This window comes from Aspergillus pseudodeflectus, assembly GCF_044049435.1.
Source record: "Aspergillus pseudodeflectus strain CBS 756.74 chromosome Unknown BJX68scaffold_1, whole genome shotgun sequence".
NCBI lineage: Eukaryota > Fungi > Ascomycota > Eurotiomycetes > Eurotiales > Aspergillaceae > Aspergillus > Aspergillus pseudodeflectus.
Window position 1 is genome coordinate 510,063 of NW_027263777.1, and position 13,390 is coordinate 523,452.

General features: G+C 50.8%; 5 protein-coding genes and 1 non-coding gene across 6 annotated transcripts; 3 read left to right on the forward strand and 3 right to left on the reverse strand.

Moving 5' to 3' along the window:
* Positions 1-829: 829 nt before the first annotated feature.
* On the reverse strand, positions 830-2,602 carry BJX68DRAFT_222569 (uncharacterized protein). The gene has a single exon (XM_071038011.1). It carries the CDS (start codon positions 2,413-2,415, stop codon positions 1,423-1,425), a length of 993 nt encoding a protein of 330 aa, XP_070905545.1. The 5' UTR covers positions 2,416-2,602; the 3' UTR covers positions 830-1,422.
* Positions 2,603-5,014: 2,412 nt separating this feature from the next.
* wetA (developmental regulatory protein WetA) lies at positions 5,015-7,159 on the forward strand. Its single transcript, XM_071049334.1, has one exon. It carries the CDS (start codon positions 5,487-5,489, stop codon positions 7,146-7,148), a length of 1,662 nt encoding a protein of 553 aa, XP_070905546.1. The 5' UTR covers positions 5,015-5,486; the 3' UTR covers positions 7,149-7,159.
* Positions 7,160-7,396: 237 nt separating this feature from the next.
* Positions 7,397-8,423, reverse strand: BJX68DRAFT_222575 (uncharacterized protein). The gene is made up of 3 exons (XM_071038012.1): positions 8,272-8,423; positions 8,087-8,203; positions 7,397-8,027 (listed from the first exon to the last, which is right to left on the reverse strand). Exons 1-3 carry the CDS (start codon positions 8,342-8,344, stop codon positions 7,654-7,656), a joined length of 564 nt encoding a protein of 187 aa, XP_070905547.1. The 5' UTR covers positions 8,345-8,423; the 3' UTR covers positions 7,397-7,653.
* Positions 8,424-8,552: 129 nt separating this feature from the next.
* On the forward strand, positions 8,553-10,918 carry BJX68DRAFT_222577 (calponin homology domain protein). The gene is made up of 2 exons (XM_071038013.1): positions 8,553-8,992; positions 9,060-10,918. The coding sequence occupies exons 1-2, from the start codon at positions 8,826-8,828 to the stop codon at positions 10,723-10,725; spliced, it is 1,833 nt and encodes a 610-aa protein (XP_070905548.1). The 5' UTR covers positions 8,553-8,825; the 3' UTR covers positions 10,726-10,918.
* BJX68DRAFT_222579 (uncharacterized protein) lies at positions 10,909-12,842 on the reverse strand. Its single transcript, XM_071038014.1, has 2 exons — positions 12,696-12,842; positions 10,909-12,632 (listed from the first exon to the last, which is right to left on the reverse strand). Exons 1-2 carry the CDS (start codon positions 12,799-12,801, stop codon positions 11,089-11,091), a joined length of 1,650 nt encoding a protein of 549 aa, XP_070905549.1. The 5' UTR covers positions 12,802-12,842; the 3' UTR covers positions 10,909-11,088.
* Positions 12,843-12,921: 79 nt separating this feature from the next.
* Positions 12,922-12,993, forward strand: BJX68DRAFT_t1. Its single transcript has one exon. It is a non-coding gene; the product is annotated as a tRNA-His (tRNA).
* The last annotated feature ends 397 nt before the right edge of the window (positions 12,994-13,390 follow it).

The window sequence follows — 13,390 nt, forward strand, 5'->3', positions numbered from 1 at the left end:
AACAATCGAACTACGAAAGCCAGGAATTCGCAGGCGAAACTTCGGGGCAAACATATGCCTATCGGCGATCAGTAGTTGCGCCCACAGTTCTCCAACGGCCGTCGATCTGATCGGAACTATGGATGTCCAGAGTACCGAATGGCTTTGCGGCAGTCTCGGGCTTCCAAGTAACGAGCCCAGTCATGACTCAGGGACGTTTGAAAGCCTCGGACTGTCAAGTGTCCATTTCGCTCACACCCACACACGTCGCAGGACCCTCCCCATCCTTGCACAAAGCACATACAGTTTCTCCAATCCGAAGATACCACGTTCCATACAAGCGCATTATTATTAACATTCATGCGGAAGCGCGCGGAATTTCATCACGATCCCAGGCATCCAAAGCTTAGCTGCGTCTGCTGTGCACGCCTCGTCTCTCGTGAGCATATACATATTCACCGTCTCTTTGCCCGAGTCTGAGTCAGGCTTCGTTTATGTTTACGCGATCAAGGTTGTGTCTAGAATAAACCGAGGAGTCTCATGCTATCAACTCTCGTTCTCTTGAGTGCCGAACGCCGATACTCTGCCCCTCTTTCCTAGGCTCCTTCTCAGTCAAGGTAAGCTTATCTTGCAGAGAATTATAAACCCCGACGACCAGCCTCTCTGCCCATAAATCCCAACTACCTACGTAGCAGTGCCGAGGTATCGGACTATCCTTGATTATGCCTCAGCAACCGAGTCGGTATATCAACAAACCCCGTAGCTTGAAGAGCGTCATGAGTACCGAAGATCACAATGCCGTCTCCAAAGTCCGAACTTACGAGACGACACCTAACATGCTTCCCCGCGTAAGGTTCGTCATCTGCACCGCGCATACTTCGACCGCTCAAACGGTCAAAGCCGGGTACACAGCGGACCGGGCATCAATTTCGGATACTGCGAGGTATCAACTGCGTACATTGGATCTCGAACGTCTATTTACTATCATGCTCAGTCCTGGTGTTGTTCCAACTACCTAGAATCTTGGCCGTGTTGGATCCTGTCAGATCCGCGCAGGAGCGCAAAAGTACATGTTTCAAATGTGATCTATCAATCAACCGTTGGCAGGCAAGCTTGAGGTTTCAGCGTCGAACTTGGCGGGCGAGTCATGGTTCGACTTCCCGCGGCTTCTGATGTCAACAAGGCTCGTCGTCTGAGGCGAGTTGGCGAGGGGTGGGATCTACAGGGCTTACAACGTGGAGCTCAGACCTTGCGGCGAGAGACTCGCAACCAGGGAAAGTTGTAGGATTTGAGGGAGCAAGCGTGAGGATAGTTGTATAAACTGGTGTGAGTACTTTTTTATTCTATCGCTAAAATTGAAACAGAACATTCAGATCCCGCTTATATGCACTTTTCGTCTCGTGGCTGTTCGTAAAACGTCCAATATGGTTGTCAAGAATGACTTCATCCATGATGCTGGAGCTTGTCACTCCGTGGATCATCGCGATTGAAGGCGTAGAATTTCCAATTTTCAAGTGCATAGACCACGCCGCTGGCAAAAAAACTCAATTCATCGGGGCCAATTTCAAGATCGTCGCTCGTAAGTCGCTTGGAGAGTAGATTCTCGATCTTATCGAACATAGTCTGCCCGGATGCCGCGCGCTCCTTCTTGCCGTCGAGGCCGCTGAGGCCGGCGAGTTCATCAAATTCCTCCCTAACGACAATGTTGCGAAAAGTCCCGATAACATGGTTAAGAACTGTATCCAAGTACACCCCGTTTGCCGTGTGCAAATCTAGAAATGGCGATTGCACGCGACCTGACTTGAAATCGGTGACCTGGGAACGGAGACGCATTTTGTATGTGGAGTCCGCGATGCCATTCATGCCGTTCATGTAGGCCACAAAGAGTCGTTTATCAAGGTCGAGAATGTCGCTAGTGTGCTCAGGAAGTTGCTCGATGGAATCAGAAACGGCTTCGTGATTGGTGTCGTCGACGTTGCTGGTTTCTGTCCCACTATAAGTTTCCTCGTGAGACTTGTTCGGATAGGACGATGCGCGTGCGAGTGCCATCATCTCGTGACAGGTCATTCCGGTATCGATGTTTTCTTCTTCATATTCTGGTGGCTCAATATAGTGCACGTTGGAGTCGAAGCGCACCATGGACTCAAAGGATATAAATGAACCGTCAAAAGATTCGACATCATCAATACAGAACTCGGACATAACCTCTGAGGTGTCGTCCCAATCGGGAAAATCGCAAATGTCTCCGTCGATTTCTTCGAAAATGTGGTCATTATTGAATCCAGAGTCATCTGACGCATAACCCGACTCTGACTCTTCATCCTCTTCGATTTCAGCATAAGGCCTCTTCAAGATTGGCTTCAATAACGGGCGTATAGAAGTGGCGGTGGGTGTCAATGCGGTGTCATTGGCAGGTTTGTTTGAAGTTGCAGACATATCGTCTGAAGAATAGCAGCTATCTCGAGATATCGAAACTTCGAGATGGGAAAATGTCGACGAAAGCGATTCCCATGATTTTTTGCTCATGTTCTGGAAGCTCATTTTGTCGGTTCTTAAACTGATTTGGCTCGCACTTTCGGTTTGAGAGTCGGCTGACAGGGTTTTTTGAGTACCGAGTTGTAGATTGTCTCGGAAGCATATATCCAGCTCTGCTGCCAGATATGACTCTCAGAGTCGAGCTTGCGTTTGTTTCGGTGAGATATCGGTGTAGAAATTTAGATGTGAAAGATTTATGGCTTCGAAGGCCTCCCAATAGCTTTGTAGGAGTCCATGACGGATGCAGGCGGGAGTTCCCACTTACTGAGGGAGACAAGGGCGTCCGTCGACGCGAATAAATGCGGAGTACATGTTGATATCGCGGATCGGGTTTTGGTTCTTGGTGTAATGAAAATCTTTGGTTTCTTCCAGTGAGGTGAGCAGGTTGCTGAGATGCTTTTTAAGAATAGAGTTGTTTGTGAAGGACTCCTTGACGATATACATATAGGCTGCGGGTCGTTCGATTTCGAGCACGAGAAGAGAGGGCGAGATAAACGCGTTCTATCTCTTTGGGTTGCGGTTACCTGCACGGTAGCAAGGACAAACGTGAGGTCCGAGATCTCGTTGCAAGTGATGTAATCGTATGGTGGGCAAAGGAGGGGGATGGCTCAGAAATCGTGCCCACTTTTCGTGGGATGTTGGAGACGCGGCGGAGAGAGGCGCTGGAATCAGCGCGATCTGTTTAGCAAGAGTTGAAAATTGAGGTGCTTGACCGGACGGTAGGATATTGCTGGGGGAAAAGCACGTAAGATAGTGCTGGTGAAGAGAAAGAAGAGAAAAAGGAAGATGATCCTCTGGTACCTTCGAGGAGGCTGTGAGATTTCCGTCATCAATGGGCACTGTCGCCCCCGGGGCTGCCCGGCTTTGGGTGTCCCAGAAGGATCTAGCGCTACACCACGTGATTCTCTTCTTTCTCGGTCGAATCAGAGCAACCCCATCTGCTTCACTGGCAGAGCCGCTTGGACGAGATTAACCTCGGAAAATTCATCACTACAGGTTTGGCTTTCTGATGGTCAATACAGATTTCAAGACTGAAAATGCTCCAGTGTGTGTTACTGACAGGCTACAGGTAGACGCCGTTCTGAGTCTGTCTACTGAATCACACCCCCACGCCATAGGCACATGCCCCCTTGAGCAGCAACGAATTTATGCATCCATTCGAGAAGTATGGATAACAAGTCATCAATCTCTTCAAAATTTTGACAATCACTTGGGAGATTTCTTGGTTTGCTTCAAAGAATCCCCAGCCGTGTTATTTTTACCAACAAATGCACCCATACAGACGAGTATGCCAATGCCACTTGATGGCTTTTACTACAAAAGCGCCATTCTTGGAGATAAGACTGGACTCTTTGTGAACTTACCGCTTTGACAATTGCTCTTGTCTCGGCGCTTGACCTGGCTTGTTTGTCTAGAATGGCTCCTTGACGCAATGAGTCTTTGTTTACTATCGACCTTCATGCTCTGTGGGAGCATGGCATAAGAATCCCCTGTTCATCAGGGCGCAGCACACGAAGCGTGACTGAAAATAACTATAAGTGCACTATCTACCTGTAAGCCAATAGCAAGGCTTCCTACGGCCGGGCTCACTGCATGAAAGACGGGCTAAGAGGCAGAGAACAAAGAAGATATCTGTGCACTCTTCTTTGAGTTCAGGCCCCTGCAAACTCATTTCACAGCCCTCCCATGTGCCAGAGAAGACACAATACTGCTCGAAACTCGAGTCTTTGATCCGAAGCACTTAGCACTGGAATCAAAGAGGCTGAATGCGAAGAGGCGGAATTGCAGATATTCAACTCTCTCCACAATACGGCAACAGGGATAATAATAGATGCCCAATTTGAAGCACATTATCTCCAACAGGTTCAGATCGTCAATTATCCTACCTTTGTGCACTGCCAAGGACGCATATTCTTTATCATCCAGCATACCGGAGAGGTCTATTGCGAGCATGGTTTCCGGGGGCGCGCATTCCTCCCAGCCCCGACAGAATCCACCAAGCTTTATCAGCCTCACTGGATTAGACATGCGGAAGAGAAAAGTAATGGCGCCACTGACTGGGGTTCAATGAACAGGGATACTGGTGGGGAGACTCTGGCGGAGAGTGTGGTCACAGTTGCTACTTTTATCCCGCTGACTCTTGGATGGAGACTCGGCATCCATCATGACGCTTATATTCGCGGTGCCACTACCACTATCGGGATTGTGCCTCGACAGTCTGAACAAAAACTGTCCGTCTGAGCCGATTGATCTACGCCTACCCGCCTGGCCCGCCTGCACCTGGATCGGTTCCAATTGCATAGGATTACTCATTCTCGTTTCTCAACGTGCCTCTCTTGGTCTAGGACCTGCCTTTGCTTGTCGGCTGATGCCCATTTGCTCCGCTTCTGGTATAGTGAGTGTTGCATTCCGGCGGGTGGCCATTAAGGAATCGAGTCCAACCTTTCAGTAACCAGTGGATGGGGTTCGCAGAACTTGATCAGCCACCACTTTCCTGTCATTCATGATTGGCTGTTGACTTGACATTGGAATCCACGGTTCGTTCACCCTGCATCGATTGGCATACGGCGGGCGATATCAACACCCCGCCAGGCTACTAGTGCGCATTCCTGTGCCATCTTTAGAAGGCCAGGAATGCGAAGGGAATCCAGAGGCTGGCAAGAGTCGTGACAATTCAAATAGCACCTTTATTCTGTTGTTTGTTTGCTTTGTCTTCTTTGCACCTTCTGCAGTGTTTTCTTTGATTGTCAATCGGCCAAACAGTTCCTACGCTGCATTCCTTCTGGACGACCCTTTGCCATACTTGCGCTGCTGCGGATCGCCGGCTCCCTTTCCCGAGATTTCCCTCTGGACCAGACTTTACTCCCGCAGTCCTATCACCAATCATATTCGTGTCACTTCCCAGACCGCTGGGTCAAGTCTTTGGCAGCCTCCTCTTCGCCGCAAACGGAAGGCGATCTCCCGCAGACAAGATGTTTGCTCAACCATTTGATCATTCATTTAATGATCTGTTTAATCAGTACGTCAATATGGATTCATCGAGTACGGACAGCAACAAAGATGTTTCGTTTCCCAGCGATTTCGACCAAATGTTCCCACTCGACTCATTATCAAACGACTGTGGCGACCAATCTCCGCTCATCTCCAGTACACAGCAGACTCAAGCGCACCACTGGGGCAGAGACGCTTGGTATCTGTCCGGAAATGCGACTTGCTCTACGGGGCACGAGAACGCCGTCTTTCAGGAGGAAAGTGTTCAGCCTTCATCTCTCTTAGATCTCGGCATTGATCTTGAGGCGCCCTCCACTCCACACCCTCCTATTTCTGCTATTTCTGAAACCCGCACTCCTTCAACCCCGCCAACAACTCCTAGCCGCAAGGTCAAAGCAAGCCTATTGACACCCAAGACTATCCGCCGTCACCGAGATTCTAATGATCGCCGTGGTCTCGTGCGCAAACAGAGCTTCTCCCCCAACTTGATGCGGTCCTCGCAGGTTCAAAAAAGTACCTGTAGAATGGCATATCCGGAGGCTTGGGCTCAGCGACTCCAGAACTTTGCCATTCGCAATTCAAATGAGTGTCTACCACTATCACCGCCTCCATCTGACATTCTTGTTCAACAAGAGAACATCTCCACGAAACAGACGCCTGCACAAATCAATCCCTCAGTGGCAGAGATGCCCCAGCAATTCGAGTCCGGCTACTTCACCCACTCTCCTGCTATTCCCATGCCTTCGTCTTCTACTAGTATCATGCAAAATCAGCCGCAGAGATATTTGAACCGGTCCAATACATCCGCTTTAACGCCAAGTCCCCCTACCGCAGACGACATCTTCTCCTCCCCCCATTCCTCAGATCCTCAATCGATGTCTTCCTGGAATTCCGACTCTCTTAGTACACAAACATTTCACTTTACGCCTGAACTTCAAAGCCATGAAGCCCAGGCATGGTGGTCCCCTATGCCCTCTGAGGCGGCACAACGCCAGGCTTCATACCAACAAATGATCGCATCTCCGGCCCCGCAGCGACCGATCCAGGCATCTTCGAACAATGATCTCCTACAGGGAGGCCTCATGATACAATTAGATCCTACACGGTTCGATATATCTTCGTCTTTTACTTCGTCCACCATCCCATCAACCAGCCACTCTCGAGACAGCCAATCCTACAACCATAGCGCAGCACCCCAGAAATATATTGACTCCGCTTCCTTTACTACACCGAATATCCATAACGGGTCACGTTCACCATCCCTATCTCCAAAGACAGGTGCGTCGGCAAAGAATGGCTCGATCGTCGGCAATGCGATGAACATGAAGACGGCCTCGCGTCGCCCCCATCCTCGGAAACTGTCGGGTCAGTCAACGGGCACCCCGAAACCTCTCAAGGGACCCTACAGCCAATCTAGCAGCCCAAGAGGGGCCAATAAATCAGTCGCTGTGTCTTTTGTCAATTTCACCGCCCAAGACAGCCAGAAGATTTTGACGGGGGTTGCTCCAAGTGGCAGCTCCAAGACAAAGGCTAGACGGGAACAGGAAGCCCGCGAGCGACGTCGCAAAATGAGCGAAGCTGCACTGAATGCGGTGCGAAAAGCTGGTGGTGATGTTGAAGCTCTAGAAGCTGTTTTCTGCTGATAAAAAAAGCTCTCTGTATCATCTACCCATGCATTGAAATCTGCCTGCCTTTGATTGATTGCATTTTCTTGTTGTTCTTGACTCCGCACTTTAGCAGTGGTCGTTTCGGCGCAAAGACATTTTTCCATTGGCGACATTTGGGTATCGGGGTTTGGAAAGACTTTAGATCTCATAATTATATAATAACTGTATAATCCAAAATAATTTCTGACAAAGTCAGCAGCTATGGTATTTCATAAATGATCATGCGTGGAATGAGGGAGTTTGAGGCCTTCGTAGGGCCCTGTATTCTATGTGTTTGTACAGGTCTATCATATAGTACATGATGCGCCCCTAGCTATCTCGGCGTCTTTGTGTTTCCTGTGCTTTTTACCATTTCTTCCGCTTTCTTTGGTTGTGCAAAAAGAGCAAGTGTAAACCAGCGCTCATTCAGCATCCAGCATACCCGAAGAACAACCCGACACAAGCGCGATTAGTCACTACTCAGATCGTCCACTCGCAATGCTCACCTCTTAGAAGGCGTGGGTGTCCAAGACTCGGGTTGCCACTTTTTCCCAGGAACATCTTTCGGCCTGAAGAAAGGGTCTTCTTTGGCAATCGACGCTCCGGCGCTGCCTGGCGCTTTTGTCCGAGACGTATCGGCGCCTGGCGCATGTCTCCCAGCTTCCGCTCCGGCATTCAATGTCGGGTCGCTTGTCCGGGTTGCAGGTCCTGGCTGCTGTGCCCCAGGCGCATCTAATTGTGATTGTTCTGTCTCCCATTTCTTCCGTTGCATTTCAGCCAGTAATAGGATTCTTTCTCGTCTCTGAATATCATCTTGTTGTTCCTTGATCGAGGGAGGCTCTGGTCGCACATATCGAAGCCATTGGTGCCATTGAGCTGTCGCGCGATGGGTCAGACCTACTAGCAAGCGAAAATTGAGGAAGGCACAGACTCACGGCTCAGTTCGAGGTCGCTATAGTGAGTTCTGGGGCGAGGTTTGACTATTCGTCGAAAGCGCCCTGAGTTCAATGTATCCTTGAATTCCCAGAATGTATTCCCAGAGAGATCGTGGCCTAGTAGGCAGCTTTATTAGACGTGCCCTGGTGTGAAGGTGAGACGGACGAGTCTCGAACGAACATACCAACGAGAAAGGATCTTCGCCAGGGCAATCGAAGGCTTTTCCACTTGAACCAGAGACTGTTAATCGGACTCATCTGTTTGTAATAAAGGAAAGAGCCTATTAAATTGGAGGAGTTGTGTTTGGCAATCTATATGGATGCTCAGCACTGGAGGAGGTTCGCGAGAGTGGAATTTCTGGACTGCGCCGCAAAGGGGCACGTCATCGCTTACCCATACTCATACCATACCGTAAATAACGAGCCCAACGGACATTCCGCCGTCCTACTTCGGCGACCTTCTTCTCCTCTCTCTCTCGAGCAACATTTCTATATCTTGAAGAGCTCCCTTTTTCACGTTTTCGACCGACTTGCTTCTATACTTTTGCTTGACCTACGTCGGGCGTCGTTCCCTCAATCCTAATACTGTTACGTCACTCCGAGTCCCAGCCGCCCTTGTCAACAAAGCCCCGACTATACCCCTCCCTTTTAATCCTCGATACAGCCACCTGTTGTTCTCCGGTTTTATTCTTTTTATGCGCAAATACTACTGATCGATCCCATCACTCAATCGTTGCAAATGGCCTCGGTCACATCCTTGGATAAGGACTTGCGCAACCTGCGCCTCTCCCGCTATACCCCGCAAGCTGCCGCCGAAGTCCGTTCGTGGATAGAAGAAGTTCTGCGCGAGAGGCTACCGAGTGGTGATCTCCTGGATGTTCTCAAAGATGGTGTCGCGCTCTGCAGGTAAACCGAAATCTTGCGTTCCTCGATCGGTTTGTTATGCGCCCATGCTAACATCCAGTGATTATAGGCTTCTCAACCTTGCGGTTTCTCCTGGAGTCAAGTTCAAGCAGTCATCAATGCCTTTTGTGCAGATGGAAAATATATCGCATTTTCTTCGCGCTTGCCAGCTGCCTCCCCTCAGCCTCCCGCCTCACGACGTCTTCCTTACAGTCGATCTTTACGAAGCCAAGGATCCAGCTCAAGTTCTCCAGTGTATCTCGGCTTTCAGTCGAAGAGCGAATGCCATTCAGCCGGGCAAATTTCCTCGTGCGATTGGCGTCCAATCTAAAGGTGGAACCTTGAGTCCGTCCTTGACCGGCTCCAGCCAAGGTCCGCATACTCCGACCAGATCCCTCGGACTGGGTGATGCCAACTCTAGCCCCTCTGGCCGCTCAAGCCCTGCAAAGTCCCCTCCGGCATTCAGCAGCTGGAGTAGGAGAACTGATGAGCATGTAACACAACCAGCCTGGAATATCCATCAATACGGCTACATGGGCGGTGCTAGCCAAGGAAACCAAGGTGTCGCATTTGGCGCTCGCCGACAAATCACTACCGCTTCTCCGCACGTGCCTAGTATAACCGAGAAGGAGAACCGCCGGCGCGAAGAAGAGGAGAGGCTTCGGCGAGATCGGGAAGAAGCCGAACGAGTTCAGCAACTGGAACGCGAAGCGGACGAAGCACGATCTAGACAGGAAGAAGAGCGCCGATGGGCGGAAGAGACTACCCGCTTGAGAGAAAAAGAACGGAGAGACGCTGAGGAAGAGCGAAGACGATGGAACGAAGAACAGCGACGGTGGGCAGAGGAGGAGCAGCAACGCCAGCGCGAGGAGAAGGAGGCAGAAGAGAGGTTTGAAAAGGAAAGACTGCGCCGACGAGAAGCCAACGACTCCCGCCTGAACGGCCAGTTCCTCAGTCAGTACCGAGCCAGTCAGCCCGCACCTGCACAGCCCCCGCCGAGCGAATCGCAGGAAAGCCAGCGCATCAAACAGTTAGAGCGAGAGCTAGAGCTTGCAAAGGAAAGGGAGCGCGAGTATGAACACGAACGTCAAACACTGAAAGAGAAAGAGAGCAAGCCCACCGAGACCAGAAACCGTCCAGTCCCGGTGCCGCCCAAGCCAAGCTATGACCTATCGTCGCTCGAGCAGGAACGACGTCTCCTACGCGGTGAATGGCAGAAGCATCAAGAGAACGAGCCAGTGTCCGAAGTAGAGACGCCACCACCAATGCCACCTCGACCCCTCCCTGACCCTACCGCCGTCCACTCACCGAAACCTCAGGCATCTGAAAGTCGAGTCGACCGTTTCTTATCAGCAAACCCCGCTCCAGTGGCACCGAAGCCCGCCGCTCATCGCCCACAAGACTTCACCACTACAGCAGAAGTCGACGCGGAGAACAGTCGCCGGTTGGCTTCACAGCAAAAGACCCGCGCAGGAGGATGGGCCTCTAAGTCGCTCTTGGAGCGCGAGATGGAGCGCGAGCGCGAACGTCAAAGGGAGTGGGAAGAGAATCAGAAGCAGACCCAGGAGGCTGCGGCGAGGGGCGCCAATGACCCGTCACTCACCACGGGGCCTGGAGGTGCCTGGGACGTACACCAGTACGGCTATATGGGCGGGGATAGCCAAAACAGAGGCGGGCCTGGGCTAGGCGTTGGAGGCGCACGGCGCCAGATTATCGGCCCTCGGCCGCCACGGTAAATGCTGGCCTTGCGCGTTCCACTTGTTCTTGTTTCATTCGTTTGGAGATTGAGTTAATCCCATGCACATACTCCCCAACCTGCGACGTATTGTTACCATTACCCTCCCAGATTCCTGTCCGTTCTCTCCCCTCAGTTTCAGATTCCGAATACCATAAACCTTCTGTAAATGAGCATTTTCTTTCTGGTCACAATTTTCGTAAATATTCTATCCCGAAAGTACTGCGCACAAGCATGGGTATCTATAAACACTGCGCATACATGACATGAGCATCACCTTTGTATGCAGCACAAAACAATGAAACGCCAAATTCGCAGTAATTGAAAAAGCGAAAGGAAGGTAAAATATATCCTTCTGCAGCACTTAAGACCCCGAAGAAGCCGAATCTCCCGTAATGACCTCGTCCACTAGAAACCTCAACCGCTCCGCGCTCTCACACAGCCAGCTCCACTCCATGTCTTCGGACATTCTAGCAAGCTGATTCTTCCTGGTCTCGTACTGTGCCTTTTCAGCACGCCGGATAATACCAGTCTGCGTAAGCCGCTTTGTGTCGTCCGTGACAACAAGGAGGTTGTCATCGGCTAGCAGGATAATGAGGGCTTCGAGCGTGATCGACATCTTTGCATTATCGGAAAGACTTGGTGTCGCCGTGGCGTAGGGTAGAAAGCACATTTCGAGCTTGGCCTGGTCAAGGTACGCTTTCTCGGATTGTGGCGCGGCGGTTTCGCGGAGGCGGAAGAGGAGGAGTTCGCAGAGGGTTGTTTGCGCGGCCGGGGTGAAGTGCGGGAGGGCGAACGGGGAGACGAAAGACTGGTATATAGGGAGAGGAAGGGGGCGGATGAATTCAACGTAGAGGTGGTAGAGATCTTGGAGCTCCATTAGGTGATTGGGGAGAGCTTCAGAGACGGTAGAAAGGAGCTGGAGAAGGCGTTGGCGGAGGGCGAGGGAGGCGGTGTCGCCGAGGGCGGCAGTTGGGAGTATTGGATTTGGTAGAGAGTCGATGTTCGACTTGGATTTGCCCGCAGCTGATTTTCTGGTTGCTCCTCTGGACCTGCGAGGGCGTTTGGATTCACGGTCGCCTGTAGATGATGATGTATCGTAGTCGGAGGAGAGGTAAAAGTCGGCGTATTCATCTGCTTCAATATCGACAGCAGCCTCTCTTTTCTTGTTTTCCTTTTCTTTTGGAGTTTTCTTCCGCGAAAGCTTCACTTCGTTGTGAAACACTTCGCGGAATTCGTTCACGAAGTGGGTTGTTCCATCGGCGAAAATCGAGCGCAGGATGCGACGATTGCGGCCGAACCCAGCCATGGAGTTATTGATATACCGAACGATCAAGCTGCCCTCCAATCCTTCTCCATCTTTGGTTGTTTTAGAAGGCTCATTTTCCTTTCTTCGTAACCGTTCACTCCAGTCGTCCTCGAGGATCTCGCACATAAACTCAAGCCAGACACGCCATCGCTCCCAGCGAGCCGGGTGCAGAACAGAGCAATTGAAAGCCCAGCCGACAGCATGCCAGAAGTCCTCCGCACGCGACCAGACTGAGGCGGACTGTGCAAGATCGATATCAATATCGCGGTCGAGGTTCAGAGGTTTTCGCCGTTCGCTGAAGGCTGAATCATCTGCATGGCGGCGGCCACCATGGCGCGAGGTTTCAAAGTGCGTGAATAGAAAGGCAGTATTGAATTGTGCGTTGAAAGGACCAACAAGACTGTTCACTAAACGTAGCAGACGCAGAGATACATTGGGTGCCTCTTCCTCCTCGGTGGTCTTAGGGCGGGCCGTCGTGGAGGGGTGAACGAGGAATGTGGCGGCGAGGGCTAGATGTTGCGGAGACGGAATATATGTGGGCGTTGACGCGTTGTGGTGGACACTCAGGGAGTCCAGCAGCAGACTGAGCGCTTGGGTATCTGGTTGACAGTTAAATTAGTATAGAGCGACACGAGACCGCGACGCGTAGGAGGGGCACAAACGGAGCTTTTCCTCAAAGAAAATAGCCACATGCTGGACAAGCTCAAACGGGAGGGGCTTGGCGGGGTGATAGAGAGGCAGAGACGCCTCTTCAACCGGAACGGCCATGGAAGGGTTGAAGATGAAGAAACAACTGGACTGTATGTGGGAGGCGAGGGAAATGTCAAGTTATAAAGTGTAATTTTTAGCATTATATTGCAAAATATCTTGAGTTTGATCACATATCAAGGTGCTATAGTGTAGTGGTTATCATAGTTCGTTGTGGCCGAACTGACCTGGGTTCGATTCCCAGTAGCGCCAAATCCTTCTCATTTTGCTATTATATCTTTTTGTTTTTATCGAATATTTCTAATCGTTGCGAAACGGCTGTAGCTGGGCCGTTTCAGGTCTGTTTTGGCATCTTTGTCTGCTAATCTAATTCTCTTTTATTTACCTTTCACCCTTTACTCCCTTTTTTCTCACCGGTGCGCCATCAAAAGTTGTCAGCAAGTCCCCCTTCATTCAATCAGATCGTGGTGAGGCTGCGGAGCAAGACCGCAGAGTGGTTGCATGATGCAGGTCAGCCTGTGATACACTAATGGACAGCGCATACACACGTATAGTACAATCATTATAAGCAGCATTGGAAGTCATCCTGAAAAGAATATTGGGATATCTGCCTAGTGGAATATGTCGCCTTATAAGCCCCCGCCCAAAC

What these genes read in the sequence shown, in the direction of transcription:
- BJX68DRAFT_222577 (XM_071038013.1), top strand. Translation starts at nt 8,826, where the DNA reads ATGGCCTCGGTCACATCCTTGGATAAGGACTTGCGCAACCTGCGCCTC. An exon ending in GATGGTGTCGCGCTCTGCAG is followed by an intron (nt 8,993 to 9,059) that starts GTAAACCGAAAT and finishes CAGTGATTATAG; the next exon opens with GCTTCTCAACCTTGCGGTTT.
- BJX68DRAFT_222569 (XM_071038011.1), bottom strand. Translation starts at nt 2,415, where the DNA reads ATGTCTGCAACTTCAAACAAACCTGCCAATGACACCGCATTGACACCC.
- BJX68DRAFT_222575 (XM_071038012.1), bottom strand. Translation starts at nt 8,344, where the DNA reads ATGAGTCCGATTAACAGTCTCTGGTTCAAGTGGAAAAGCCTTCGATTG. An exon ending in GCGAAGATCCTTTCTCGTTG is followed by an intron (nt 8,204 to 8,271) that starts GTATGTTCGTTC and finishes GCTGCCTACTAG; the next exon opens with GCCACGATCTCTCTGGGAAT. An exon ending in TAGCGACCTCGAACTGAGCC is followed by an intron (nt 8,028 to 8,086) that starts GTGAGTCTGTGC and finishes ATCGCGCGACAG; the next exon opens with CTCAATGGCACCAATGGCTT.
- wetA (XM_071049334.1), top strand. Translation starts at nt 5,487, where the DNA reads ATGTTTGCTCAACCATTTGATCATTCATTTAATGATCTGTTTAATCAG.
- BJX68DRAFT_222579 (XM_071038014.1), bottom strand. Translation starts at nt 12,801, where the DNA reads ATGGCCGTTCCGGTTGAAGAGGCGTCTCTGCCTCTCTATCACCCCGCC. An exon ending in TTTCTTTGAGGAAAAGCTCC is followed by an intron (nt 12,633 to 12,695) that starts GTTTGTGCCCCT and finishes ACTGTCAACCAG; the next exon opens with ATACCCAAGCGCTCAGTCTG.